The sequence below is a fragment of the Lepidochelys kempii genome, chromosome 3 (genome assembly GCF_965140265.1).
Source record: "Lepidochelys kempii isolate rLepKem1 chromosome 3, rLepKem1.hap2, whole genome shotgun sequence".
In the NCBI taxonomy this organism is placed as follows: Eukaryota; Metazoa; Chordata; order Testudines; family Cheloniidae; genus Lepidochelys; species Lepidochelys kempii.
Window position 1 is genome coordinate 126,468,268 of NC_133258.1, and position 25,348 is coordinate 126,493,615.

Here is a 25,348-nt window from a genome sequence, read left to right on the forward strand (position 1 = left end):
GAAAGAAGGGTCACCCTCCTAATTAGTGGAGATACACAGGCGTGGCTCCACTAATTAGGTGCCTGGACCCTGGAAAAGATGCACAGGTGAGGTGATGGCCTTGGGGGAATAAGGGGTAGGTGGAAGGGGCAGTGGGGTGAGAAGAGGGAATATGGGACATGTAGAGCTGTGGTGGCCAGAGAAAGAGGTGACTTTCTCCAGGGCTGTGGCTGCCAGGGAGAGATGGCCCTCCTCCCAGGCTCAGCTCTGTGGCGGGGGGAGACCCCCTTCCTTCCCAGCTTCGGGGCTGCCGTGGTGGGGGAAAGAGGGCACATCCATTGCATTAGAAAGGTAAGACTATTGATATTAAAATGAGTTGTGTGCTTTTAATTTGTAGCACAAAAAAAGTTAATAATTATTAAGTGGTTTTTAGATAGTGCTTTAGGATAGTTAGCTAATGGTACAAACAACATTTGGAAAGATCATGAGGTGGTCCACCGAGACTCTCAGCAATTTTCAAGTCGTCCATGGGAGGGTTGAGAACCACTCTTCTACACCATTTTGCTGTTATGAGTCAAACTCAGATGGTGATTTTAAACTACGTAGCTGGTGTAAATTGATCAGCAAAAGAGTGGGACTTGATCAAGAAGCACTCTTTGGACGGATTTCACATTCAGGCCATTTCAGCAAGGCACTTTAAGCATGTACCTAAATTTAAGCACAAAACTCATCCTTATTTGACAAAACACTCAAACCACCTGGTTAATTTCAGGCACGTGCACAATTTCCCTGGATTTCCAGGGATGCTTAACCGCCCCCCTTGATTTCCTTGAGGTCCATGGGACCGTGCCTCCTTGAGCGCTTTGTTGAGCAGGGAGAGGATTGCTCACGCTCTCCACGTGAGGCAGCAGTTTCGCTGGGGGGGGCATTGGCTAGGTGCCAGACAGTGAAATAATTTGCTTGGGGAGCTGTTAAGCGTGAATAGCCTGGGCAGGAACGACCGGGTCCCGGCCCTCTGTCTGACCCCTTCCGTTACTAGCGGGTTTTCCAGCTGCACCCCGGCCCGCGCTCTCCACCCAGGGTTCCCACAACACACCCCCCGACAGCAGGGACGACGTTAAGCCCAGGACACCAGGCAGCCGCCAGCCCGAGCCGCTGCCCCACAAACGGGCCCCTCCTGGGAAAGCCCGCCCCGCCCCTGAGCAGCTCCAGGGAACCCCGCGATTTCCCCGGGCGCCGCTCCCCGACCCAGGCCCGGGCCTAGCCCCGCCCATTCCCTTTAAACCTCCCGCGCCCGCCAGCCAATCGCGGCGCTGCCCGTTCGCAGCCGCACATTCCGCGTGCCGGGCCCGAGGCAGGTCCTGGGCAGCTCCGGTCCCGCCCCGCCGCCTCTTGGGTGGCCAGCCGGTCGCCGCGGCCGCTTGGCCCCGTCCCCTGGAGCCTGCCCTGGCGTCGGCGCCTCTTCTCTTCTCTTCCCCGCCGCGAATCTGCGCCGCCGCTCCCGCCGCTAACATAGTTTGGGCGGTTGTCAGGGAGAAACAAGATGGCGGCGGCGGAGGAGGACACGGAGCTGCGGGACCTCCTTGTGCAGACGCTGGAGAGCAGCGGGGTGCTCAATAAAATCAAGGTATGGGCGGGGGAGGGGCTTGTCCCCTGGGGCGCGAGACACATGCGCGCGTGGTGGTGGGGGGCGGACAGAGCGCGAGGTGGTGCCAGCTGCCCTAACGGCCCTAACCGCCACTCCGCCCCGCGCCAGGGGGAGGCGGGGTCGGGGACTCGGTTCGCTTCCTCCTGTGCCGCCCCTACCCACGGTAGTCCGGGCCGCGATGGCGGCGCCTGTCTGGCCTACGGGCACCGTGGGTTACGCAGGAGCCGTGGCGAGCCTCTGCCCTGCGCGAAGGCCCTATGGGATGTTCCGCGCCCGGGAAGCGCCGCAGCCCTCGCCTCCGGCCCACCCGGGGCAAAGTGCTCGTGAAACGTCCCTGATGGCGCGGGGGGTTGGCCGGCCCGGTCAGGGATCGCTCTGCCGCTGCGCTCCCTGCGTTGCGGGCGAGTTTGCTCCCCACGCTAGTGTGGCAGCTCCGGGCCCGTGGCGCTCCTAGCAAAGCAAAGGAGTAGCTGGAGCGGATCAGCTCTTTCAGCTCATCAGAGGGGTAGCCGTGTTAGTCTGGACCTGTAAAAGCGGCAAAGAGTCCTGTGGCACCTTATAGACTAACAGACATATTGGAGCATGAGCTTTCGTGCATGTATCCGACGAAGTGGGTATTCAACCACGAAAACTTATGCTCCAATACGTCTGTTTGTCTTTAAGGTGCCACAGGACTCTTTGCCGCTATTTCAGTTTAATTTCTTATGTAAAATTCCACTCCCCCCCCCCCCCGTGTGTGTAAAATACACACACACACACATCCTTACCTAAATCCTCCCATTCTAATGTTCTACAAGTTATAATTGGGCTTGGAAGGTTTTTGATTTTTATCAATAAATGTTGGTATCTATTGATTTCACCAATAGAAACAAACAACACAAATATTTTCATCAATAGTTGAAATTAACAACTAGGCAAAGTAAGAAAAATGCTGCTTGAGAACTTCTTAAAGTTGGATTTTAGGATGTTTACTTTCTATGTTTTGACACGTGACATTGACTGTTTGTGTTTTAATGGTAATAAAGCTTTGCTTTTATATCCTGATGTTTACTGTCATTCTCTGATCACCCATAATTTCTTGCAAATGTGGAAAATTAAATGTATAAAACATTGGAAAATTTTTTTAAAAATACACATTGGATTTATGGGTCAAAATCATTTGAAAAAAATTGAATTCTGCCACTTTTAGCCCCCCAACCTGAAGCAAATATTCTCTAGCAACTACACACCACACAACAAAAACACTAACCCAGGAACCAATCCCTGCAACGGACCCTGTTGCCAACTCTATCTGCATATCTATTCAAGGGACACCATCATAGGACCTAGCCACACCATCAGGGGCTTGTTCACGTGCACATCTACCAATGTGATATGTGCTAGCAATGCCCCTCTGCCATCTACATTGACCAAACTGGACAGTCTCTACACAAAAGAATATCTGGACACAAATCAGACACCAACAGTTCTAACATTCAAAAACCAGAAGAATACTTCGATCTCCCTGGACACTCAATAACAGTCTTAAAAGTGGCAATACTTCAAAAATAGACTCTATCAAATTAGGCCTGAATAAAGACTAGGAGTGGATGGGTCACTACAAAAACTAATTTTCCCCTGCTGATACTCACACATTCTTGTCAACTATTTGAAATGAGCCACCTTGATTACATTTTTCAGAGTAACAGCCGTGTTAGTCTGTATTCGCAAAAAGAAAAGGAGTACTTGTGGCACCTTAGAGACTAACCAATTTATTTGAGCATGAGCTTTCGTGAGCTACAGCTCACTTCATCGGATGCAACCGATGATTACATTGGCCTCATTAGCACTACAAAAGTGATTCTCCTCCCCCCCCCCTTGGTGTTAACCCCTTCTTGTTAATTGTTGAGAATAACCCACTTCCACCTTAATTGAATTGGCTCGTTAGCACTTGCCTCATCCCCACTTGGTAAGACAACTCCTATCTTTTCATGTGCTGTGAATTTATACCTGCCTCTGTATTTTCCACTCAATGCATCTGATGAAGTGGGTTTTAGCCTTTGAAAGCTTATGCCCAGATACATTTGTTGGCCTCTAAGGTGCCACAAGGAGTCCTCATTGTTTTTGCTGATCCAGACCATTGCGGCTGCCACTCTGATGTGGTTAAATTAAGTTGGCCTTGGTTGAGATAAAAGTAGCGAGAGACTCCTGGAAGTATACGCTACATCCTGCTCCTCACTTGGTCCGTATGCCCAACAGAGACTTGTAAATGGCTCCTGTAGCTTCTGCTGATAGCGCTTTTTTTACCAGTGGCTCCCACTGATGCCATGCGTCCCTGAAATTCAGTTTTCATATCTTAAACACAGTATTCTAAATGGCCATGTAGTAGCAGCTGTCTGAATGGGGGTAAGCACAGACTTTTGATAGGTAGTGGCAATTTATGGGAGTTGCGCTACTTCTATTGATCCAATCGATTTTGTTAGGCATCTGCCCTTCAAGTTGGTTTATATCATGCATAAGGATTTTTTCTTACAATACATTTAAATGTAAGGATGCTCAATATATTGTTTGCTTGAGTATTGTGTACCTGTTAGGGAAAACAAGCTATACTCTGATATTGCGTATTTATGTAGGATTTATACCCCAAAATTAAACAGTACTTTCCAAGGATGGGTGAGGGTAAAAGCTAGAAAGTAAGGCATAGAAGGATTTGTGTTCAGTATCCTGTGGAGATCAGTAAGACATAAATGAGAGCAAACTCTAAGAAGGGTGTGTATACGAGTCTGATGCAGATGAAGTCAAGAGAACGTGAACTTGTCATAAGAGACAAATGTGGAAGGATTCTAGTTAACATAGAATATTATCAATAGAAGATGTATTGTAAAGGTGACCAGCAATAAAACTGGGGAAAATATACAAAACCTATTTAGTTAGTTTTAGGCCTTCTGCAGAGACTTGTGAAGGAACCAAAGTGAGATCTTTGTCCTACAGTAGTTTGTATGAGGTTGTAATAATAATAGTAGTAGTTTGCTTGATTTTTGGCTTTTCTGTGTATAAATATCTTGTGCACATTGGCATTTGCGTAAATTAACTTGACAATGCAAAATGTCTATTATCCTTTAAAACTGTTAATGTTTAGAGTAATGCTGGGCAGTTATTTTAGAAGTGTTATATTTTATTTACTAGTTTTTGAGCACAAGAGAATGAGTAAAATCTTAATTTGTACATTGGCAAATACTTAAACATGTATAATTGGTATATTATCCACTTGCAATTGATACACATTTCTTCTTTTGCTTTTAAACTGAAATATATAATAGTGTTCATAATCCATGAGCATGAAAATTTACTTAGATTTTAGTAAGGCGTTTGATACTGTGCCACATGGGGAATTATTAGTTAAATTGGATAAGATGGGCATCAATAGGAAAATTGAAAGGTGGATAGGGAATTGGTTAAAGGGGAGACTACAACGGGTCCTACTGAAAGGTGAACTGTCAAGTTGGAGGGAGGTTACCAGTGGAGTTCCTCAAGGATCAGTTTTGGGACCAATCTTATTTAATCTTTTTATTACTGACCTGGGCACAAAAAGTGGGAGTGTGCTAATAAAGTTTGCAGATGATACAAAGCTGGGAGGTATTGCTAATTTAGAGAAGGACAGGGATACCCTACAGGAGGATCTGGATGACCTTGTAAACTGGAGTAATAGGAATAGGATGAAATTTAATAGTGAGAAGTGTAAGGTCATGCATTTAGGGATTAATAACAAGAATTTTAGTTATAAGCTAGGGACGCATCAACTAGAAGTAACGGAGGAGGAAAAGGACCTTGGAGTATTGGTTGATCATAGGATGACTATGAGCTGCCAATGTGATATGGCTGTGAAAAAAGCTAATGTCGTCTTGGGATGCATCAGGAGAGGTATTTCCAGTAGGGATAAGGAGGTTTTAGTACCGTTATATAAGGCACTGGTGAGACCTCACCTGGAATACTGTGTGCAGTTCTGGTCTCCCATGTTTAAGAAGGATGAATTCAAACTGGAACAGGTACAGAGAAGGGCTACTAGGATGATCCGAGGAATGGAAAACTTGTCTTATGAAAGGAGACTCAGGGAGCTTGGCTTGTTTAGCCTAACTAAAAGAAGGTTAAGGGGAGATATGATTGCTCTCTATAAATATATCAGAGGGATAAATACCAGAGAGGGAGAGGAATTATTTAAACTCAGTACCAATGTGGACACAAGAACAAATGGATATAAACTGGCCACTAGGAAATTTAGATTAGAAATTAGACGAAGGTTTCTAACCATCAGAGGAGTGAAGTTTTGGAATAGCCTTCCGAGGGAAGTAGTGGGGGCAAAAGATCTATCTTGCTTTAAGATTAAACTCGATAAGTTTATGGAGGAGATGGTATGATGGGATAACATGGTTTTGGTAATTAAATATTCATGGTAAATAGGCCCAATGGCCTGTGATGGGTTTTTAGATGGGGTAAGATCCAAGTTACCCGGGAAAGAATTTTTTGTAGTATCTGGCTGATGAATCTTGCCCATATGCTCAGGGTTTAGCTGATCGCCATATTTGGGGTCGGGAAGGAATTTTCCTCCAGGGCAGATTGGAAGGCCCTGGAGGTTTTTCGCCTTCCTCTGTAGCATGGGGCACGGGTCACTTGCTGGAGGATTCTCTGCTCCTTGAGGTCTTCAAACTACAATTTGAGGACTTCAATAGCACAGATATAGGTGTGAGGTCTTTTTTAGGAGTGGTGGGTGAAATTCTGTGGCCTGCATTGTGCAGGAGGTCAGACTAGATGATCATAATGGTCCCTTCTGACCTAAATATCTATGAATCTATGAACATTCAGAAACTACCCAGGTGTGTGTTCTTTCCTGTTATTTCATGTATTCTTGTGACATGTTTCTACAAAAGCCTGTTCTTCACATTCATACTCTTTTTTTATTACTTGTTTCCACTAAGACTGACAATGTGGTGAGTGCTGTACAAACACAAAAGAAGACTTGGGCCCTGTTCTGAAGAGCTTGTGCTTTTTCTTTTCTTATTTCAGGGAGACAGTTTTCATATGAAAAAGGAAGGCCTCTACTCAGGGCTGTCCTTAGGCATGCGCAGAATACGCATGCTGCGTAGGGCACCATGAAATTTGGGGCACCAGACTTCCCCAAATTTCATGGTGTCCTACACAGCTGCGTGCTTCATAGGTGGCAGCGCCCCCAGCGGCCAGCCCCATTCCCCAGCTGGCCCCCCATGTGCGTTCTGGGACAACTCCCTCTACCCCTGCTCCATCTCCTTCTGCCCCCACCCCACCCCTTCTCCCAAGCCCCCTCCCCCAGCGACGGATGCGGCCCAGGCGATTACCGGGGGGCCTGGCGGTGGCAGCAGGGGGTCAGGCCTACCCCTGCACTCACCGGCAGTGGTGGGAAGCAGAGCGCCCTAGCCTGCAGCACTCTGCTGGCTCCCTGCTGTGTCGCTCAGCTTCCCACCACTGGGGGGGAGAGGGGATCCCTTCTCCCTGCCACCAGTGGGAGGGGGGGGCGGAATGGGCTGGGGCCGGGTCATTCCACTTCCTGCTCCCGGCCCCCTGCTAATCCCCTGGGCCGCTCTGGGCCTGTGGGGGGCCCCCAAAGCAGCTCCCCACAGCTCCTGTCTCTTCCGGCCCCTCAGGCCTTGAGCGCAGCCCAGACCTTCCGTGGGGAGCAGGTGCTCGGGCTGCCTCTACTCTTTCCCTTCCCCCTCCCCCATATCCTGCATTACAACCACTATTTTCTGATTGGCTATGACTTGTTCAAAATCATTTTATATTCCTTTAGTTGGGTGAAATGTCACTAGTAAGGTGACCAGATATAATGGAGAAAATATCAGGACACATGGGGAAAGAAGGAGGGGGAAAAATAAAAAAGCCAGAGTGGCCAAAGCCGCAATATTGGGACAAATGGCGTCCTGACCGTGCATCGGTCAGGACATGGGACAAAGACCTAAAAATCGGGACAGTCCCAATTTTATCGGGACGTCTGGTCACCCTAGTCACTTGTGACATGGGGTTTGCAGCACTTGCAACACCTCTCGCTTGTAGCAATAAGCGAGCAAGACACTCTTTGACAACATAAAGCTAACAGCAGCCTTGATAAGTCAGTTTTATTAGTTCAGCCTAAAACTGTTTCTGTTGGGCAGTTATCAGGATTGCCACAACAGAGGGTTAAAAAAGAATAAAATTATATTAATTGTTAAGATGGTATAAAGTTGATTCTTTATTTTAAAGAACTAATTAGTTTCCACAGCCCCTTCTGTCACAGTTCAGGGCAACTTGCACCTATATTCCCCTCCCTTTGCTCTTGCATGTATGGTTACAGAAGCAGCTTCACTTCAGGAGGACAGCTTGTTCATTAAACTGGAATGACTGTCTAGGTACCATTATAAATAATGTTACTATACTTTTAACATTTTTTAGCTTCTTTGAAGTAAATGAGTATTTTTAAGAAATAATTGTTCATATTTTAAATTTAAAATTTGTGCTTGAGCTAATTTCAAGGGTCCCCTTCTTTTTATTTGTAAAGTGGCTATCTTCTACCTTGTTAATGACATGAGAGCCAGATCTGCTTGTGGTACATGAACTAAATCACTATGATAGAATCTTAGCAGGGACACTTATTTGCATTGATGTAATGTGGACTTCTAATAGGACTGTGGGATCACTTTGTATGTGGCCCAGGAGGAGGTGTCACCAGAGGCTCTCTTCTTTGAGGGATGTTTGGAAGGAGTACCAAGGTGTCCAGGATGAGTAATTCTCTCTATCATGAAGAACCACTGAGTTTGCCTCTTAACCTACCTAAGGAGCAGAGACTGCGTACCCCTTTATGCACCAGTTCCTGTCTTCCATTCATAAACAATTAACAGAATACTTTAACTGTTCAGTCTCATCAGGGAATGTTTCGTTTAACTGGCTGTTCCCTTCCTGCTGTAAGTGCATCTGGCTTCTATGGCATTAGTAGAGTGAGAGAGAAATACATTTGAAACCAATCAGGAAGTTAGTTGGCTTGTAAAGAAACAAAATGAGGTAAACTTTAAATGTTAGGTGCAGGTGGGGAACTTAACCATACTCTTTAAATTTGTAAAAATAGTATTATAATTACATAGTTGATTTCTTTAAAAAAAAAAAAAAGTAGCTTGTAAAAAAAGTTGACTGATTCACAAGGGCTGTTTTACAGCATTCCCTGAGAAAATCAAGCACTTCGTGAACTATTACCGTCAAATGCAATTGTAAACATTGAACATCCCACTGAAGGGAAATCTTTGCTGTGAACATTGTGTCCCGAGAAACCTTCTACTAGAAAACTTTTATTATAGTAACTGCTGTGCCTGAAATATTGTCATTTCAACTTCTGTGAGGGACAAAAACCCTAGTAATGTTCTGTTGTCTTAACTTGTGCTCAGAAAACATATATTGAGTAACAATGTGTCATGTTAACACCTTCATGCTAATTATAATATGTGTATAGAAGTGCTGATGAGTTGACAAAGTACTGTTTAGTGTCAGTGTATTAATATTTTACCTTAAAAAATAGCAACAGTATAAATTGAAACTTTTAATGAATATGGACATGAACAACATATACTAAAGAATTAGATTAATTTCATATCTTGTACTGCTTTGTGAGGTTTTAAAGAGAACTTGAAGAGAAGGTCAGAATCCAGTTAATTCCCAAATGATTCATTTTGGAGCAGTGATAACTAAGATCAGCTCTCTTTCTTTAAGTGTCCTGGAAAATTCAAGCACTCTAAAACCTGGAATTACTATTTTAATTTAATTCTACAAATCAAAACACACAGTTCTTGGAAAACATTGTCACCCTTGCTCAATTGAAAACACTGGCATAACTTTAACTGCTGTTGCTATTGCTCCACTGTTATCCTCAAGTATTCCTGCCTGATACTTCATAACAATAATGGCCATACTGGGTCAAACCAATGGTCCATCTAGCCCAGTATCCTGTTTTCTGAAAGAGGCCAAAACCAGGTGCTTCAGCGGGAATAAACAGAACAGACAATTGTTGAGTAATCCATCCTCTGTTGTCCACTTCCAGGTTCTGGCACTCGGAGGCTAGGACACACAGAGCATGGGGTTGCATTCCTCAACATTTTGGCTAATAGCCGTTGGTGGACCTATCCTCCATGACCTTATCTAATTCTTTTTTGAACCCAGTTGTGCTTTTGGCCTTCACAAGATCCCCTGACAATGAGTTCCACAGGTTGACAGTGCATTGTGTGAAGAAGTACTTCCTTTCGTTTGTTTTTAAGCTGCTGCCTATTAATTTCATTGGGTGGCCCCCAGTTCTTGTGTTATGTGAAGGAGTAAATAACACTTTCTTACTCACTTCTCCACACCGTTCACGATTTTATGATCATGAACCTCTATTATGACCTCTATCAGATCCTCCTTTAGTCGTCTCTTTTCCGATCTGAAAAGTCCCAATCTTATTAATCCTTCCTCATATGAAAGCTGTTTTATAACACTAATCATTCTTGTTGCCCTTCTCTGGACCTTTTCCAGTCCTAATATATTGTTTTTGAGATGGGGTGAACAGAACTGCCCGTGGTATTCAAGATGTGGGCATTCCGCTACTTTATGTAGTGGTATTATGATATTTTTGTCTTATCTATCCCTTTCCAAATGGTTCCTAAGATGCTGTTAGCTTTTCTCCTGCCGCTGCACATTGAGCGAATGTTTTCAGATAACTATCCACAATATATGAGGGACATAGGGAAACTCAAACATAAGGAAGTATTCATGCAAGACTAACATTTGAATGTTCAAGAAGAAAAACCGATGAATGAAAATGAGATCCATGAGCACAATGAATCCAAAAAATAAAGAAATAGTTTTATACCTTTAATACTGCTCAGATTCCTGAGTTTAGATTCTGTTGCATGTCTCCTGACCAGACACTGAAGAAATATCTGTACTTTACTATTAACATTTTCCTAGTTTTGAGTATGTTATTTGTGTACATTTCCTTATCATAGAATTGTATATTAAATGTGTGAGTTTCAAAGACACCTAAGGGACTTAAATGTCCCACTTGTATTCAAAATTAATAGGAATTAGGTGTCCAGTCCCCCTAGGCAGTGTTTAAAAAAAAATCCCACACTGACAGCAGAAATGACCTAATGGGCCATGTACAGTGGAACCTCAGAGTTACGAACAACAGCATTTTTTCTTCTGCATAGTAAAGTTTCAGAGCTGTATTGAGTCAATGTTCAGTTGTAAACTTTTGAAAGAACAACTATAATGTTTTTAGAGTTACGAACATTTTAGTTATGAACAACCTCCATTTCCAAGGTGTTCATAACTGAGGTTCTGCTGTAGTTCACATTCCTATTTCTTCCCTTTTTTTTCAGATTAAAAACTCTTCTTTCTCAGCCCCAAGCCACGTTGCATATAGCTTTAGTTTAATGAAGGCATTTAGGTGTATTAAATTCAATACAAGTACCTCAGGAAGAAGCTGGGGTCAGTTTTAAACAAATACCTGGCAGGCTACTTGTTGCTTGTTGTATTTGAATTGTGGGGAGAAAACTGACCGCAAAAATACGGGTTCTTTTTTAATTTGGTAGGCAGAACTACGAGCAGCTGTATTTTTGGCACTTGAAGAGCAAGAAAAAGTAGAGGTAAGGAGATAAAAGAATGTAATTTCTACTTCAGCTTTCAGTAAATGTTTAATGCAATAAAAAGTACAAAAATACAAATAAAAAGTTCATTTTTTTGTCACTTTGCCAAAAGTATGTTGCTATCCTTAAATTCTCACTGATTTCAGTGGTAACAGGGTCAAGCTTTAAATATGACAGAAATATCCCTGAAAAATATTAAACTGTCTGTTTTCTATCTTTTCCTTTTTATAAGATCTGGTTAGATTCATAACATCTCATTTACAATTGGTTAGCTCTCTTGGGTAAATATTGATCTTGGGTAGTTTTGAAATAGCATGTTGTCCAGAATGACTCTAAGGAGGATAGGAAAGAGACAAGGTGGAGGAGGTAATATGTTTTATTGGACCAGCTTTCGTTGCTGGAAGAGACAAGTTTTTGAGCTTCACAGGTCCCTGAAGAAGAGCTCTATGACTCTCAAAAACTTGTCTCTTCTACCAGCAGAAGTTAGTCCAATAAAAGATACTAGCTCCCCCACCTTATCTCTGTCATATCCTGGGACCGACGTGGCTGCAACAACACTACAAACATCTAAAAAAGATACTCCAGTTCATCAAGTATGTTCATAAATTCTTTTAACATGTTTCTTATTGACCCCATCAATATCCTATCGATCATAAAAGACTTCTGAAATACTTTCAAAAAGCACATTATGAAAAAATAATTTAAAAAAATTAAGTACTTCTGCATTTTAAAAAAAAATTGAAAGGAACTTTATCAGTTTACTCATGTATAAGCTTACATTTAAAATTAGAGCCTCTGAATTCTAAATATAAATTAAAAAAAAATATTTCTCATTTGCAAATTTTTGTGCTTCTGGTGACTCTGCAGCAATAGTTAACACAGACAAAGGCTGTTCCTGGAGATGTACAGACATCGTTATTAGACTGATGCATGAACAGTGATATTTTGGTATGATGGTGATCTTGGTTTAGAATTTGGCATTATCTAAATTATACAGTGATTTTTCAAACCAAAAACTGCAAGTTAATTTCTTCTTGATTTTACTATGTAAGTTAAATAGAACAGATCTAGTAGGGGAAATTAACACTTAGACACTTACAGGAATTTATTGCAAAAAATAGAAAATAAAACTATCATTTAGTAATCCCATGTTAACGAATAGTTTAGTCCATATTTTGCCTGAAGAATCTGCAAATTCTATTTTAAAAAACAGAGCGAGTGCAAAATAGTAGAGCTGTCAAGCAATTTAAAAAACGAATCGCACAATTAATCCCGCAATTAATCACACTGTTACTCAATAATAGAGTACCATTTATTTAAATAATTTGTGGATGTTCACATTTTCAAATATATTTTAATTACACCACAGAATACAAAGTGTATTTTTATTACAAATATTTGTGCTGGAAAAACAAAAGAGTATTTTTCAGTTCACCTAATACATGTATTTTAGTGCAATCTACATTTGTATGTTCAACTTTCATGATAGAAAATTGTGTACAAAAAACCCCTGCATTCAAAAATAAAACAATGCAAAACTTTAGAGTGTACAAGTCCACTCAGTCCTATTTCTTGTTCAGTCAATTGCTCAGACAAACAAGTTTGTTTACATTTACAGGAGATAATGTGGCCCACTTTTTATTCACAATGCTGCGTCCATGCTGATGACGGGTTTTGCTTGATAACTGTCCAAAACAGTGCAGACCAACGCATGTTTATTTTCATCATCTGAGGCAAATGCCACCAGCAGAAGGTTGGTTTTCTTTTCTGGTAGTTCAGGTTCTGTAGTTTCCACATTGGAATGTTGCTCTTTTAAGACTTCTGAAAGTTTGCTCTATACCTCATCCTTAGATATTTTTGGAAGGCTCTTCAGATTCTTAAATCTTGGGTTGAGTGCTTTTAGAGATCTCACATTAGTACCTTCTTCGCATTTTGTCAAATCTGCAGAGAAAGTTTTCTTAAAATGAAGAACATGCTGGGTAATCATCCAAGATTAGTATAATATGAAATATATGGCAGAATGTGAGTAAAATAGAGTCCGAGACATACAGTTCTCCCCCAAAGGAGTTCAGTCACAAATTTAATTAACATATTATTTTTTTAATGAGCGTCATCGGCATGGAAGCATGTCCTCTAGAATGGTGGCCGAAGCATGAAGGGGCATACGAATGGTTAGCATATCTGGCACGTAGATACCTTGCAATGCTGGCTACAAAAGTCCTGTGTGAATGCCTGTTCTCACTTTCAGGTTGATGATGTTGTAAATTAGTGGGCAGCATTATGTCCTGTAAATGTAAACAAACTTGTTTGTCTGAGCGATTGGCTGAATGAGAAGTAGGACTTAGTGGATTTGTAGGCTCTAAAGTTTTGCATTGTTTTTGAGTGCAGTTATGTAACAAAATCTACATTTGTAAGTTGCACTCTCATGATAGAGATTGCACTACAGTACTTGTATGAGGTGAATTGAAGAATACTGTATCTTTTGTCATTTTACAGTGCAAATATTTGTAATAAATATAAAGTGAGCAGTGTATTTTGTATTCTGTGTTATAATTCAATATATTTGAAATGTAGGAAAAAATTCAAAAATAATACATTTCAATTGGTATTCTGTTTAACAGTGCGATTAAAACTGATTAATTGTGATTAGTTTTTCTTTCTTTTTTTTTTTTTTTTTTTTAAAGTTAATCAGGGGAGTTAACTGATTGACAGCCCTACAGAGTAAAATTGGCAAACTTCTATTTTTCAGTGGTTGTTTCGCTCAACTGCTGAACTTGTAATTTGTTTAACTGTATGGAAAAACATAAAAATCTGTAACCAGCTGATACTGTTCCTATCTATAATGTTTTTATAGCCAAACTAAAATCCCCTGGGGGTTGGTAACAGAAATATTAAGCCTTAATTATGACCATCTAAATGTGCTGCTTTACTAATTACTACTAGTACACTTAGTATAAAAGTACATTTTTTTTTGGTTAAAATCAGTTGTTTAAGCTGTTTGTTATACTAGTGAGGCCTCTATGGCCAAAACTCTTGATGAGGTGTTAAATGTCTTTGCAGTACAGGGAAATCCTTATTAATTGTCCTTGATTTTTCATCTTTCAACAGAACAAAACACCCCTGGTAAATGAAAGCTTGAAAAAGTTTCTAGGTACAAAAGATGGTAAGCTTTTCTCTGTTTGTTAACTTATACATTGCTCGGATATTGACAAATATTTTGAAGAAAAGTGAAGGTAAATCCATTTGCTCTTGTGTTTGCAATATGATCCTGATGTTGGTCATAAACATAGTAAAGATAGAAGCCAGTCCTTCTCCCATTAAGTAAATGTCAAAAGTACCATTGCACACACTGAAGTTAAGATTGAGTCCAGAGCTTTTAAAGCTAATATTCTGTTGTTGCCATGGTCTTAGTTGAGAGGACTGATTTCTGTAGGTATTTGAATTAATTGCTGAGGAAATTTTTTTTCCATTGTTTTGTCATTTGTTGATTTACAGTAATTCAACTGAGCCTTTTTAGGGCAGCAGAAACAGCAACCTAAAGCTGTAATATGAAAGTAGACTGTAGAGGCACAGCATTAAAAGTGTGTGTGGGACAGACACCAAGATTAAGGTGTCTTTGAGCTAGACTTTTTTTTTTTTTTTTAAGGTTAAACGGGGTCTGAATTTTAGAAGGAGCCTTGAGTTTTGTTCCAGCAGTTTTGGTTTAATTTAAATGTCTTCCTGATTTGGATTGAGGATTAGGTAGTTAAATACCTAAACCAGACCTGCAGAATTATGGGTGGGACAGAGGAGACCGGATTGAGGATCTCTTAAAAATCAGGTCCTTAATATAAGAGAATTTTAATTCTGTTTAATGTACCAAATTATTTTTTTCCTCTTTCGTTTTAGGTTGCTTGGTTGCTGGTCTTGTTGCAGAATTTCTTCAGTTTTTCAATCTTGACTTTACATTGGCCGTTTTTCAGCCTGAATCAAGCACAGTAAGGAAGATACTGTTTTTAATCATTTGCTAACTTGACTGTTAGAATCTGAAATGAACAAATGCAGAAGCTTTATTGGATTTTGTATTGGTCTATACCAGTTACTCAAATTTATGCTCTAAATATCAGCCGGAACTTAGTAATGTATACCTGTGTCCCTACACTAACCCAAGTCATAGACTGTCACAAGTACAGAAAAGGATGTTTATGTAATTGATGATTCATGGTGGTGGGTTTTTAAAGCTGACTAAAAGCATACATGCTTCATCAATTCTTTTCTACCTTTGTTGCTTAAAATAAATTAGTTTTGTCTGTGGAGCTATCTGTGCTCACAATAGTCGGGGATTCTATTAATCAAATGGTGACATTCCTTTGGACTGTGTGCCAAATTTTACATGTCTCTATCAGTGCAGCAATACTGAATTGAGAATAAAATAACTCACAGCAGAACCACTTTGTGGCATTATACAGTAAGAGAAACTGGAGGAAAAACAAGTGATTGTATGCAAGTGATCCAGACAACACATTAAGCAACAAGGTAACGTGCTTGGGGTGTTGGCCTAAAAGTCTGTTACAAGAGGAGGAGACTGAAAACCTTTTTTTTAAGTAGTACTATATTTTGCTAGGTCTTCAAAACACTTTTTCAGTTATCAAATACTTATATATGACATTGATTATTTCGCGTTGAAAATATTTTTCATCTGCTTTAAAAAAGAACATTTGTTTCTTTTCAAAGTTTTTTTTATTCTTATTGATCACTTTCCAGTTTAGTTTGCAAGAAGTGTTGCTAAACTAGTTATTTAAGCTTGAATTTGATCAAGGATGAATTTTTTTTCACTTGAATGAAATATTGATTTCATATCCATTTTAAAAAGTGGCTACATATAAGGCATTTGTTAATTCAATCTAGATAAACTGATAAAAACTGGTGCTTCATATTCTATCCTAGTGGAAGGACTTTTGCCCTGTTTCACAAAAGAAAATTCAGAAAAATCTGCAACTGACTTAATCCTAAAACCACCTAGACTCCATGCTGTGCCAAACGTCCCCAGCTCCATGTGTCTTCAGAATCAGCTCCCATTAAGAGGAGCTTGTATGCTAGAGAAATATTTCAAGTATTCCTGTTCATTACATAAAATGAGTGTCTGTTCTGAAAATGGTACTTCCTCACTAACAGATTTCTCCCTTGATGTCTCCAGAGTCACATCTGCTGAGTTCAGTAGCCAAAAATGCTGTTTCAACACTGTTTCTGTTAGCCCTACAGAACCAACATACGGGAGAGTGCAGGCTGAGTTCTTTGTGTTATCAACAGATTTATTTTTTACTAAAATGCAGTCAGCTATACCTATGCAAACTTAAGGAAGAGCATAGTTTGATATTGATTAATGAAAAGAAAAATGACTCTGAAAATCCAAATTGAGATTGTGGGGCTGGCATTTTTGTGGTGTGGGAATCTTTGTTTGTAAACTGAGCATATTTGAAAAGGTGCTGTATTGAAATAATGGCACATTTACAGTCATTTTTCAGATTATCATCTATTTTGAAATCTGTTTATCTTTCAGTAACTTTCCATAATTTATTTCCTGTATTTGCTATTGATTTTTGTTTCCTCACAGCACACTCTCTTATACAATCCTAGAGTGAAGTAATACATTCACTGTGCAATCTTACAATTATTTCTGTAGTAGTAGACCATTAATTTAATGGGATTGAGTGATTCAGAGGATTAGATGGTTGTATAGATGTTTTCAGCTCAAGGTTTTCGGTTTAAGTAAAGCCAGGCCTTTATGGACTAAATGAGTATATAGTTGTGATGGCTCATCAAGTTGCCTATGTGAAATATGTTGGCAATTTTAGTCTGTTTTCAATGAGATGATGTCTACATAACAAGTAAAATTTATTGTTTGATTTCCCTATATTTTTGAAGCGGACTACAGCTCCCATTAAGTCACCTTAAGAATTTAAAAGAGGAAGGATGCCATTTGTAGCCATTCTGTACTCATGTCAGTGAAACCTGGACAAACCATGCTATCACATTTTGTGTCAACGTGTGTAAGAGTTGAATTTAGAGCTACCTTTGTTCATTTTTTATTGAACTGATCTACAAGCTATTCTATAATCTTGTTGCTGATGTTGAGAACAACGGAATTTGGAAAAAAAGAATAGGAAAAATTTTCATCTGGGTCGTTAGTTAAAATCAGACTTTTTGGACCCATAGAGGCTGGAAGGTAAGGCTTTGATTCTGCATACTGCTCCACATAGGTGAAGCCATGTGCTTGCACAGTTCCATTGAAGTCACTGAAACCCTGCATGGAGGCCGTGGTCCATTTGTGCTGAGCTTGTTGCAGAATCATTGGTTGAAGTATGGTATGACCCAGTTTTAAAAGGTAATAGACTAAAATAACTTGAATATAAAATTTATTTTAATCTTAATTGTTTGTTAAGTGACTTGGAATATTTATTTGTTTTGTTTTTTGTTAGTTCTATAATGTGGAATATAATAAAGATGCTGTTTAGTGTCAGCTAGTCCTGATATGTACACGATTACAACTGGGAAATCTTGATTGGTTGGCCAAATTGTTGCTGTGCTAACTCCTAAAAAGTTTACCACTTTCATTTGCATTGAAGATTAAGATTATATGTTAACTTTTTTCCAGCTAAATGGGCTCGAAGGGCGAGAGAATTTAGCCCGAGATTTAGGAATTATAGAAGCAGAAGGTACTGTAGGTGGCCCCTTATTGTTGGAAGTGGTCAGAAGATGTCAGCAGAAAAAGGGTTCCAGTAGTGGAGAAGTAAGTATTGTTAACATGCATTATACTTTTTTTACAATTAAAATTTTTATGTAGTTTATAAACTGCTTGTCTCAGGGGTGAACTGTTTGAATACTTTGTGTGGAAATAGTATCTTTAGAGAGAGTTTCCATCTTCAGGATTTTCATTCCTGGGTCTTAGCTCTTAAGTGCAAGTCTGAGATTTTCCTTACCTCTTAGGGTCTTTTGACCCTTGAGGGCAGTGGTAGATAAACATGGGCAGGCACCCTACTGGTGGTAATTTGCCATTCCTTGACGCATATAAATACCACCATCTAAATGTTCCAGTCAGTTCCTTTGGTGGCAGTTTCCATGATAATCCAGTACAAAATGAACACACAAGCAAGAATATACCTCTAATTAAAAATGAAAACAAATAATAAAAATTGAGACACATCCATAAAAATCTTCACTTCTGAGTGGAAGTGAGAGCCCTACAAGGTCGTATCTTCAGAGAAGACAAATTACTTGTAAGTATTTTTTTCTTTATTTAGCAAGTTACCATCTGAGCAGGGTTCTCGCTCTTGGGGAATAAGTAGCTTGAGAGACGTCCCAAAAGAAGAAGAAAAATGGATAAAGCTGCAATGAGTAGCAGCAAGGCCAATGCCAACAGTGTGGATTTTTCTCTTATTTTTATTTTACCATTCTATGAATATATGGCTTGATCCTGCTCCATTGAACCCAGTGCGAGTTTTGCCATTGACTTCAATAGGAGCAGGTTCAGACCCATGACGAGGCTTTTTAATCATCCAATACAGAAACAATATTTTAGTCTAGAACAGGTGACAGCAATTAGTGAGAAACTTTGTACAAAAGAAAAATCAGTGAACTGAGAATAAGGGATGTTCCAAAATAAACTAATTTTTTTTAGGGGAGTGGACATAAAAAGGGGTACAAGAATTTTTGCTTGAGAAATCTTTTCCAAAGAAACAGAGAGCCTGAAACAAGATTCCATTCTGGAAGTTGTATCAAAGCCGTGCTTTGTAAATATGTGGTGAAGATCATGTTGCTGCTTTGCAGATGTCTGCAGTGGAGATACACCGGAAGCAGGCTGTGGCAGTAGCATATGCAGTTATAGCTCTTTCATTCCTGATCTTTGAGTTCTTAATTGTGCAAACTTAAAATTCTCAATGTTTTTTATGGCATATACATCTACTATACATGGCACTTAAATACTATGCTCACTGGTGTATTGGATTGTATGTACGCACAGATGTCCATTTTACTGTAAGCAGTAGTCCAAAAGAACAATATAAAACACAAAATATTTTTAAAAACCTGCCTTCTATATCGGGGTGGGGAAACTTTTTGGCCCAAGGGCCACATCTGGGTGGGGAAATTGCATGCAGGGTCATGAATGTAGGGCTGGGGTTGGGGTGTGGGAGGGGTGCAGGGTGTACGAGGGGGCTCAGGGTAGGGGGTGCAGGAGGGGTGTGGCAGGGGGCTCAGGGCAAGGAGTTTGGGGTGCAGGAGGGGTTCAGGGTGTGGGCTCTGGCCCGGCACCACTTACCTGGAGCGGCTCTGGGGTGGCAGTGATGCGCAGCAGGGCTAAGACAGGCTCCCTGCCTGCCCTGGCTCTGAGCAGCGCTGCTCCCGGGAGCAGTTGGCACCATGTCCCTGGGGGAGGAGGGGCAGAGGGTTCTGTGCGCTGCCCTCCCCGCAGGTACCTCCCCCGAAGCTCCCATTGGCTGCAGTTCCCTGTTCCTGGCCAATGGGAGCTGCAGGGGGCGGTGCCTGGAGGCAAGGGCAGTGCACAGAGCCCTCTGCCCTCCCTCCTCCAGGGGCCACAGGGACGTGGTACCAGCCGCTTCCAGCTCGGGTGCGGGGCCCGGGGCGCCACGGTGGTAGCAATCCCGTAGGCCAGATTCAAAGCCCTGATAGGCCGGATCCAGCCCACAGGCTGTAGTTTGCCCACCCCTGTTCTATATGGTAAATTCTTATGAAGTGCAACTTTTGCATGGCTTCCAACCAAGAGAACAAAGTCCTCTTATCTTGCCAATCTTCAACTTTAGGTCTGTCTTAATTGAGCTAATTTGGTCGAAATTATGTTCTGCTTTGAGATAACTCATTAAGCATTTATATTTGAATATATATTTAAGAAATACTGCTTCCTTTCCAGAACAGCTACAGCATTGCCAGTTCTAACTTCTCCCTCCTCCTTCAGGGCTAGATCTGATGGTAGCTAAGGGAAGATGGGAAGTTCTATAGGAATCTCTGCTCCTTTCTCTAGGCTTCCTGTGGCATCAGTTGCTGCTTCCTTTCTTACAGTTGGTTCATGTGAGACACTTCAGCTTCACATCTGCTGCCTTCCTAGTATCATCACTCAATCAGAAACAAATTCAGCAATCCCAAAAGCTGTGGGTTTCTATGTGCTTATTGTCTGGAGAGACTCCTTGTTTAATTAATCTCTTGCAGCCTGTATTTTTAAAGTCAAAAAAACATGTATACAAGCTGATTATTGTTAAAATAGGAAAATCTGAATATGTAAACTTAACCCTGTCACTTGCATAAACTAAAGATATTTTGGTCAAAAGTGTGAACCCCCCCTCCAGAACAGACAAAAGTTTTACGGATGAAAAGTGCCGATGTGGACAGTGCTCTGTCGGTGGGAGTTGCTCTCCTGCCGACAAAGCTACCGTCCCTCTTTGGGGGTGGTTTTATTTTGTCAGAAGGAGAGCTCTCCTGCTGACAAGGAGCGACTATACTGTGTAATTTACAGCGGCACCGCTGTGCTGCTGTAAGGTACGTAGTGTAGACATAGCCTTCGGGTTGTTTCGTTTTTTTTATTTTTATTTTTTCAAAATAGATTTAATTACTAGAATGTCTTTATAGAAAATTAGAATAGCTTTCCATTATGATTAGGAATGGAATGAGATTCTGTGTAACTGATTAATCAAAAGTGTTCTATCTACTGAGCTTCATCATAAAATGTTATGATAACAGCAATTTAATATACTAGGGAAAGTATTCAACATGTGTTAAGAGGTTGCAATGATGAATTCTGATTTTTTTTTTTATCCTGATGCAATCAACAAACATTTGGTGTGAGATGTAGATGAATACAGTATTTACTACTTTGTTTCTAATTTAGCTTAAGTCAACAACACTTGTGACTGGTTAGTGTTTATGCAGTGTACTATGTGCAGTATAAAGGATATTACTTCACCCACTTTGTCTCTCTGGTTCATGTTTAGTAAACTTTTGGCACATCCCTAATTGTAATGAAAATCCATACTATCTGTTAATCTGAAATACTGCTTTTCTGCTTAAACCTGTTGTATTTTAGAAAGAAAACTGAAGCATTTGTATGACAAAATACTCACTGAGATGAATATAGTGAAGTTAGAAGAGATCTCCATATGTAATGGAGTCTGCGCTGTAAGCAGAGAGAATGAAATCCCGATGATAGCATTTATTATCATTCCTGGTCAGAATAGACATTTAAACAAAAGAATGTTTACTAGACTTTCAGAAGTAGTGCATTCAGCCCTTTCACTTACACCAAGAATGTGTTTGAGTACACACTAATAAATTGGCCGGAAGAAAATTTAATTTGAAAATAGTTCTGCCTTAAAGTTGCTGAATTGGCTGCACGCTGTCAGAATTTGTACGTAGTGAAGGGCAAAGGGTTTTGCACCCTTCGTTGTCATTTGGCATTCTGACACAGTCTTATGGAATCTTAAGTATGTTGTTTCTTTGTGAAACTTTGGTTTAGGTAGCTCCAGTTGTGTCTGACATGCATTCTTCACCAAAATCACCTGATGGAAGATCAAATACACATCCAATACCAAGTAAGGTAAGTTAGCTAAATAAAAGGAAATGCTAAATAATGTAACAATTTGTAGTAAAGTGCATTAAAAAGGGTTTTTAATGTAAAAGATGGTTATTGCAGAAATGCTGACTGATTCATGTATCAGGAATATTTTGGCCATCATACTCAGCTGTTTGAGGCTCTGGCTTTTCTATCCAAACATTTTTGAAATATAGAAGAGCTGTGTAAATCCTTGCTTTAATTTATCAATACTGCCCTAAATGGGAGATGTTTAACCAAGCTCTTAAATAGTCTTTGCTCAGTGCTAATCATCCATCCTTCACATATGAAGCTGTATGCTTAATCTGAAGGTGCTCAGTCTGAAAGTAGTTAGTTAGTTGCAATGTCTCAACAACTTTCTGCATGTTGTTTTAATGTAAAATGTTGTGAAGATTGTCACAGGATGTATTGCTGCATGCTGTTAGATAAGCACTACAAAAAATATGGTTTCATTGCAAGTTATAGCCATGTGTTAAATGTGTTCGGCACAAGGTGAGGGTCTAATTGTTACAAGTGATGATATCACATCATGAGATAACACTGTTGAACACATCAGAGTTTAACAAAGTGACCCTGTGCAATTCCTATTCAAAACAAAAAAAGACTACTCTGGACACTTGCGCTCATCCAGGGTTAGTCCACTTCAGTTCCTCCTCAATAACATGGTTGTCCTTTTTATTTTAGATGCGTAAAAACTGAAACTAGTTTTGTTGCTTCCCATTCTACTCTTTTGGGGAATTGGAATGTGGATATAGAGTATGTGAAGTTTTGTATTCCAGCAGTAGTTTCAAAGTCATACTGTTTCCTTTTTCCCTCTGATACATGTACCAGCAGTTCTGAATGACCTATCACACATAGGTAGTCTCTAACCACCCTCTTGCTTCCCAAAAATACTTCAGAATAGAGAACAACAAAAACTTGATTCATTTTTTGTATGTAAAAATAAAATTAAGTTTTAAAAAGAAAATTCTTGTGATGAAGGAAGGGGGAGTCCATTTGCTATAATTATATATAAAATAGGAAAGAATAGTACAGCTTGTTATGGAGGAAGGGACAGAAAAACTCCTATGGTAGAAGCTGTTTAATTGGAACACCCTGGTGAATTCCCATAATCTTGATTTAACAGCTGTTTCATTTAAATAGTTTCCCCAAACATTACTTAAGATTATCACCATATGTTTCTGCAACTTGAATCACTTAACTGATGCTTGGTTATATGCCAGCTATATTTTTACGGCATAGATCTTACTTTAAAATTGGTAATTTATTTCAATTATCAAAACATTAAAATTGGCATTAAACTATACATCACTGAATGTTTTCTGGCTGCCACTATGTGGAACAGAGCAAAAGTGTTAACTTTCATTAATACCTGTATCTGTATTAGGCCAGAAGTCATACCAGCAAAGCACCTTTTGAACAAGTAAATTCTTTTAAAGCAACAATATACTTATTCAGTTTAATAGGGAAAACTAGTTTTCAGAACTCGTTCCACTAAAGTAGACTTACTAATTATTCACATCTTTTATATAAGTGACCATTCAAATTTAAAAATATCTGAATAAAGCACATTACAACTGAAAACATATTACAACATTTTTTTAAAAAGAACAACCACGTTTGAAATGGCAGAGTGCATAGCAAGAAAAGAATCAAGAAAACTAGTAACAAGAGTGGCTGCTTTGCAATTTTTCATTTCTTTTGTTTTGTTTTGAGAGAGGAAATTATAGAAGATCATTAGGAAAGTGTGCTTATTGGAAGTGTCAGTTTGTCATGTAATGTAGCCTCATAAAAAAAATAAGTCTGATCGATGCCATCTCAGTTTATCACTGTTTTTTACCAGGAGCAAATACGGTTTCTTAATCTTGTTCTTTAAGGAATTTGTGCACTTATGCATGTCTGTTAAGTAACCTTTGTTCAACATTTGGTGTTCAAATCCCCCAGAAAACGAAAGTAGAAGAAATAATATTCATAATTGCAAGTAACCGTTTTTTAACTCTGAAAACTAACATACTTATTAAAGATTGGCATTTTTAATAAACTTGAAGTATTGCAGTGATCATTACAAATAAAATGTACAAAGTGTCTTCATACAGTAAAGTGTAATACCTTTTTTTAAAAATATATTTTAAAAATTTTATTAAAAAGGACAAGAAAAAGTGTTAAGATCCCTTAGGACAAAGAGGATTTCATTCTGTGACACTTCAATGTATGTGCCTCAGTTGCTTCAGGATTACATTTACTTAAACAGACTATAGTTAGAAAGTGGGGACAAAAACAAAGAGGCAGGGGAGATGGTTGATATTGAGCACTTGTATAGAGCTTCACATTCAAAGGACTGTTGTTAGGGTTAGTATTTGCTCAATCTTGTGGCATAGGTGATCCCCATTTTATACAATTATCTCCATGCAATTTATATAAGGTTGGAGTTTTTACCAGATATGAGACCCTACTGATGCCAGACTCTTGTCTCCAGTTATTCTTGCTCAGAAGTTTTAGAATCTACATAAGACATTACCAAGCATTTATTGAGCAAATATATCCATTTTGGCCATTCTAAAAGGGAATTGAGGGGAGTACAAATATTCATACAAGATCCTTAATCTCATACTGATTGCCAGGGCATCCGGAAATCAAGCCATTTGCCCGTCCAGGGTAACTGCTTCTTAGAGAGCAAACAAGCAAATAATCAGTTGCTTTTGGTGCTGGCATTGCCTTGACAGTATAACTGGCTTTCCTGTTTCCTGAACGTCTACAAACTCCATCTTAGTAAATTTGTGCAATACTTTGACATACTGAACGTAGTGTCAAGTTGTTCCCTGAAAATAGGCATATAAATGACAAAATTATCTGGAAAATCCGTCATTCTTACAGAGCTTTTGTGCAGTTTGTGTGCAGTGGACATTTCTGCTGTTTCTTGATTTAGAAATAATCTTTTGTGTCTAATTATCCACTGTGCTTTTTATGATACCAGGCCCACATGGTGTAGTTCCAAGGAACTTAAGTATGAAGTATTTGAGCCACTAGTAAAACTCTGCAATCTCTCATTAAAAACAGCTTCTGGACTGGAGGATAGCAAACGTGCCTATGTTAAAAGACTCAATGGATGATTTGTGGAATACAGAGCAGTAAACCCTTTATCTGTACCTGCTAAATAGGTTAAAAATAGACTAATAAAACACCTGGTAGATCATATTATGTTAGGATCTAACTAGCATGGTGTCTGCATAGGAAAATAGTATTTCACTGATCTACTAGAATTCTTGCAACATGTCAAAGTAGTGGATAAAGTTGACATAATTTTTTTAGACTTTCAAAGGTCCTATGACAAGATGAGAAACGAAATCATGGGATGAGAGGCAAAGTATTGGCTTGGATCATAACCTGGCTAAGAGAAAAAATAAAAGGAAAAATTTCCCCATAGCAAAAGGTTGACAGGAGGCTGCCTCAAGGTTACATGTCGTATCCAGT

The 25,348-nt window shown here is 39.8% G+C and overlaps 1 protein-coding gene across 5 annotated transcripts in view; it reads left to right on the forward strand.

The window, feature by feature from the left end:
• Positions 1–1,291: 1,291 nt before the first annotated feature.
• Positions 1,292–25,348, forward strand: part of CEP43 (centrosomal protein 43) — a 50,910-nt gene continuing 26,853 nt past the window's right edge. For 4 of the 5 annotated variants that reach the window (XM_073337913.1, XM_073337915.1, XM_073337916.1 and 1 more), the window contains exons 1-6: positions 1,292–1,606; positions 11,227–11,280; positions 14,389–14,443; positions 15,169–15,257; positions 17,915–18,049; positions 21,782–21,862. In XM_073337913.1, the coding sequence (XP_073194014.1) occupies positions 1,523–1,606; positions 11,227–11,280; positions 14,389–14,443; positions 15,169–15,257; positions 17,915–18,049; positions 21,782–21,862 (498 nt within the window). In that variant the 5' untranslated portion in view covers positions 1,292–1,522. The remainder of the gene's footprint in view (positions 1,607–11,226; positions 11,281–14,388; positions 14,444–15,168; positions 15,258–17,914; positions 18,050–21,781; positions 21,863–25,348) is intronic. The other variant, XM_073337914.1, reaches the window with a different exon arrangement.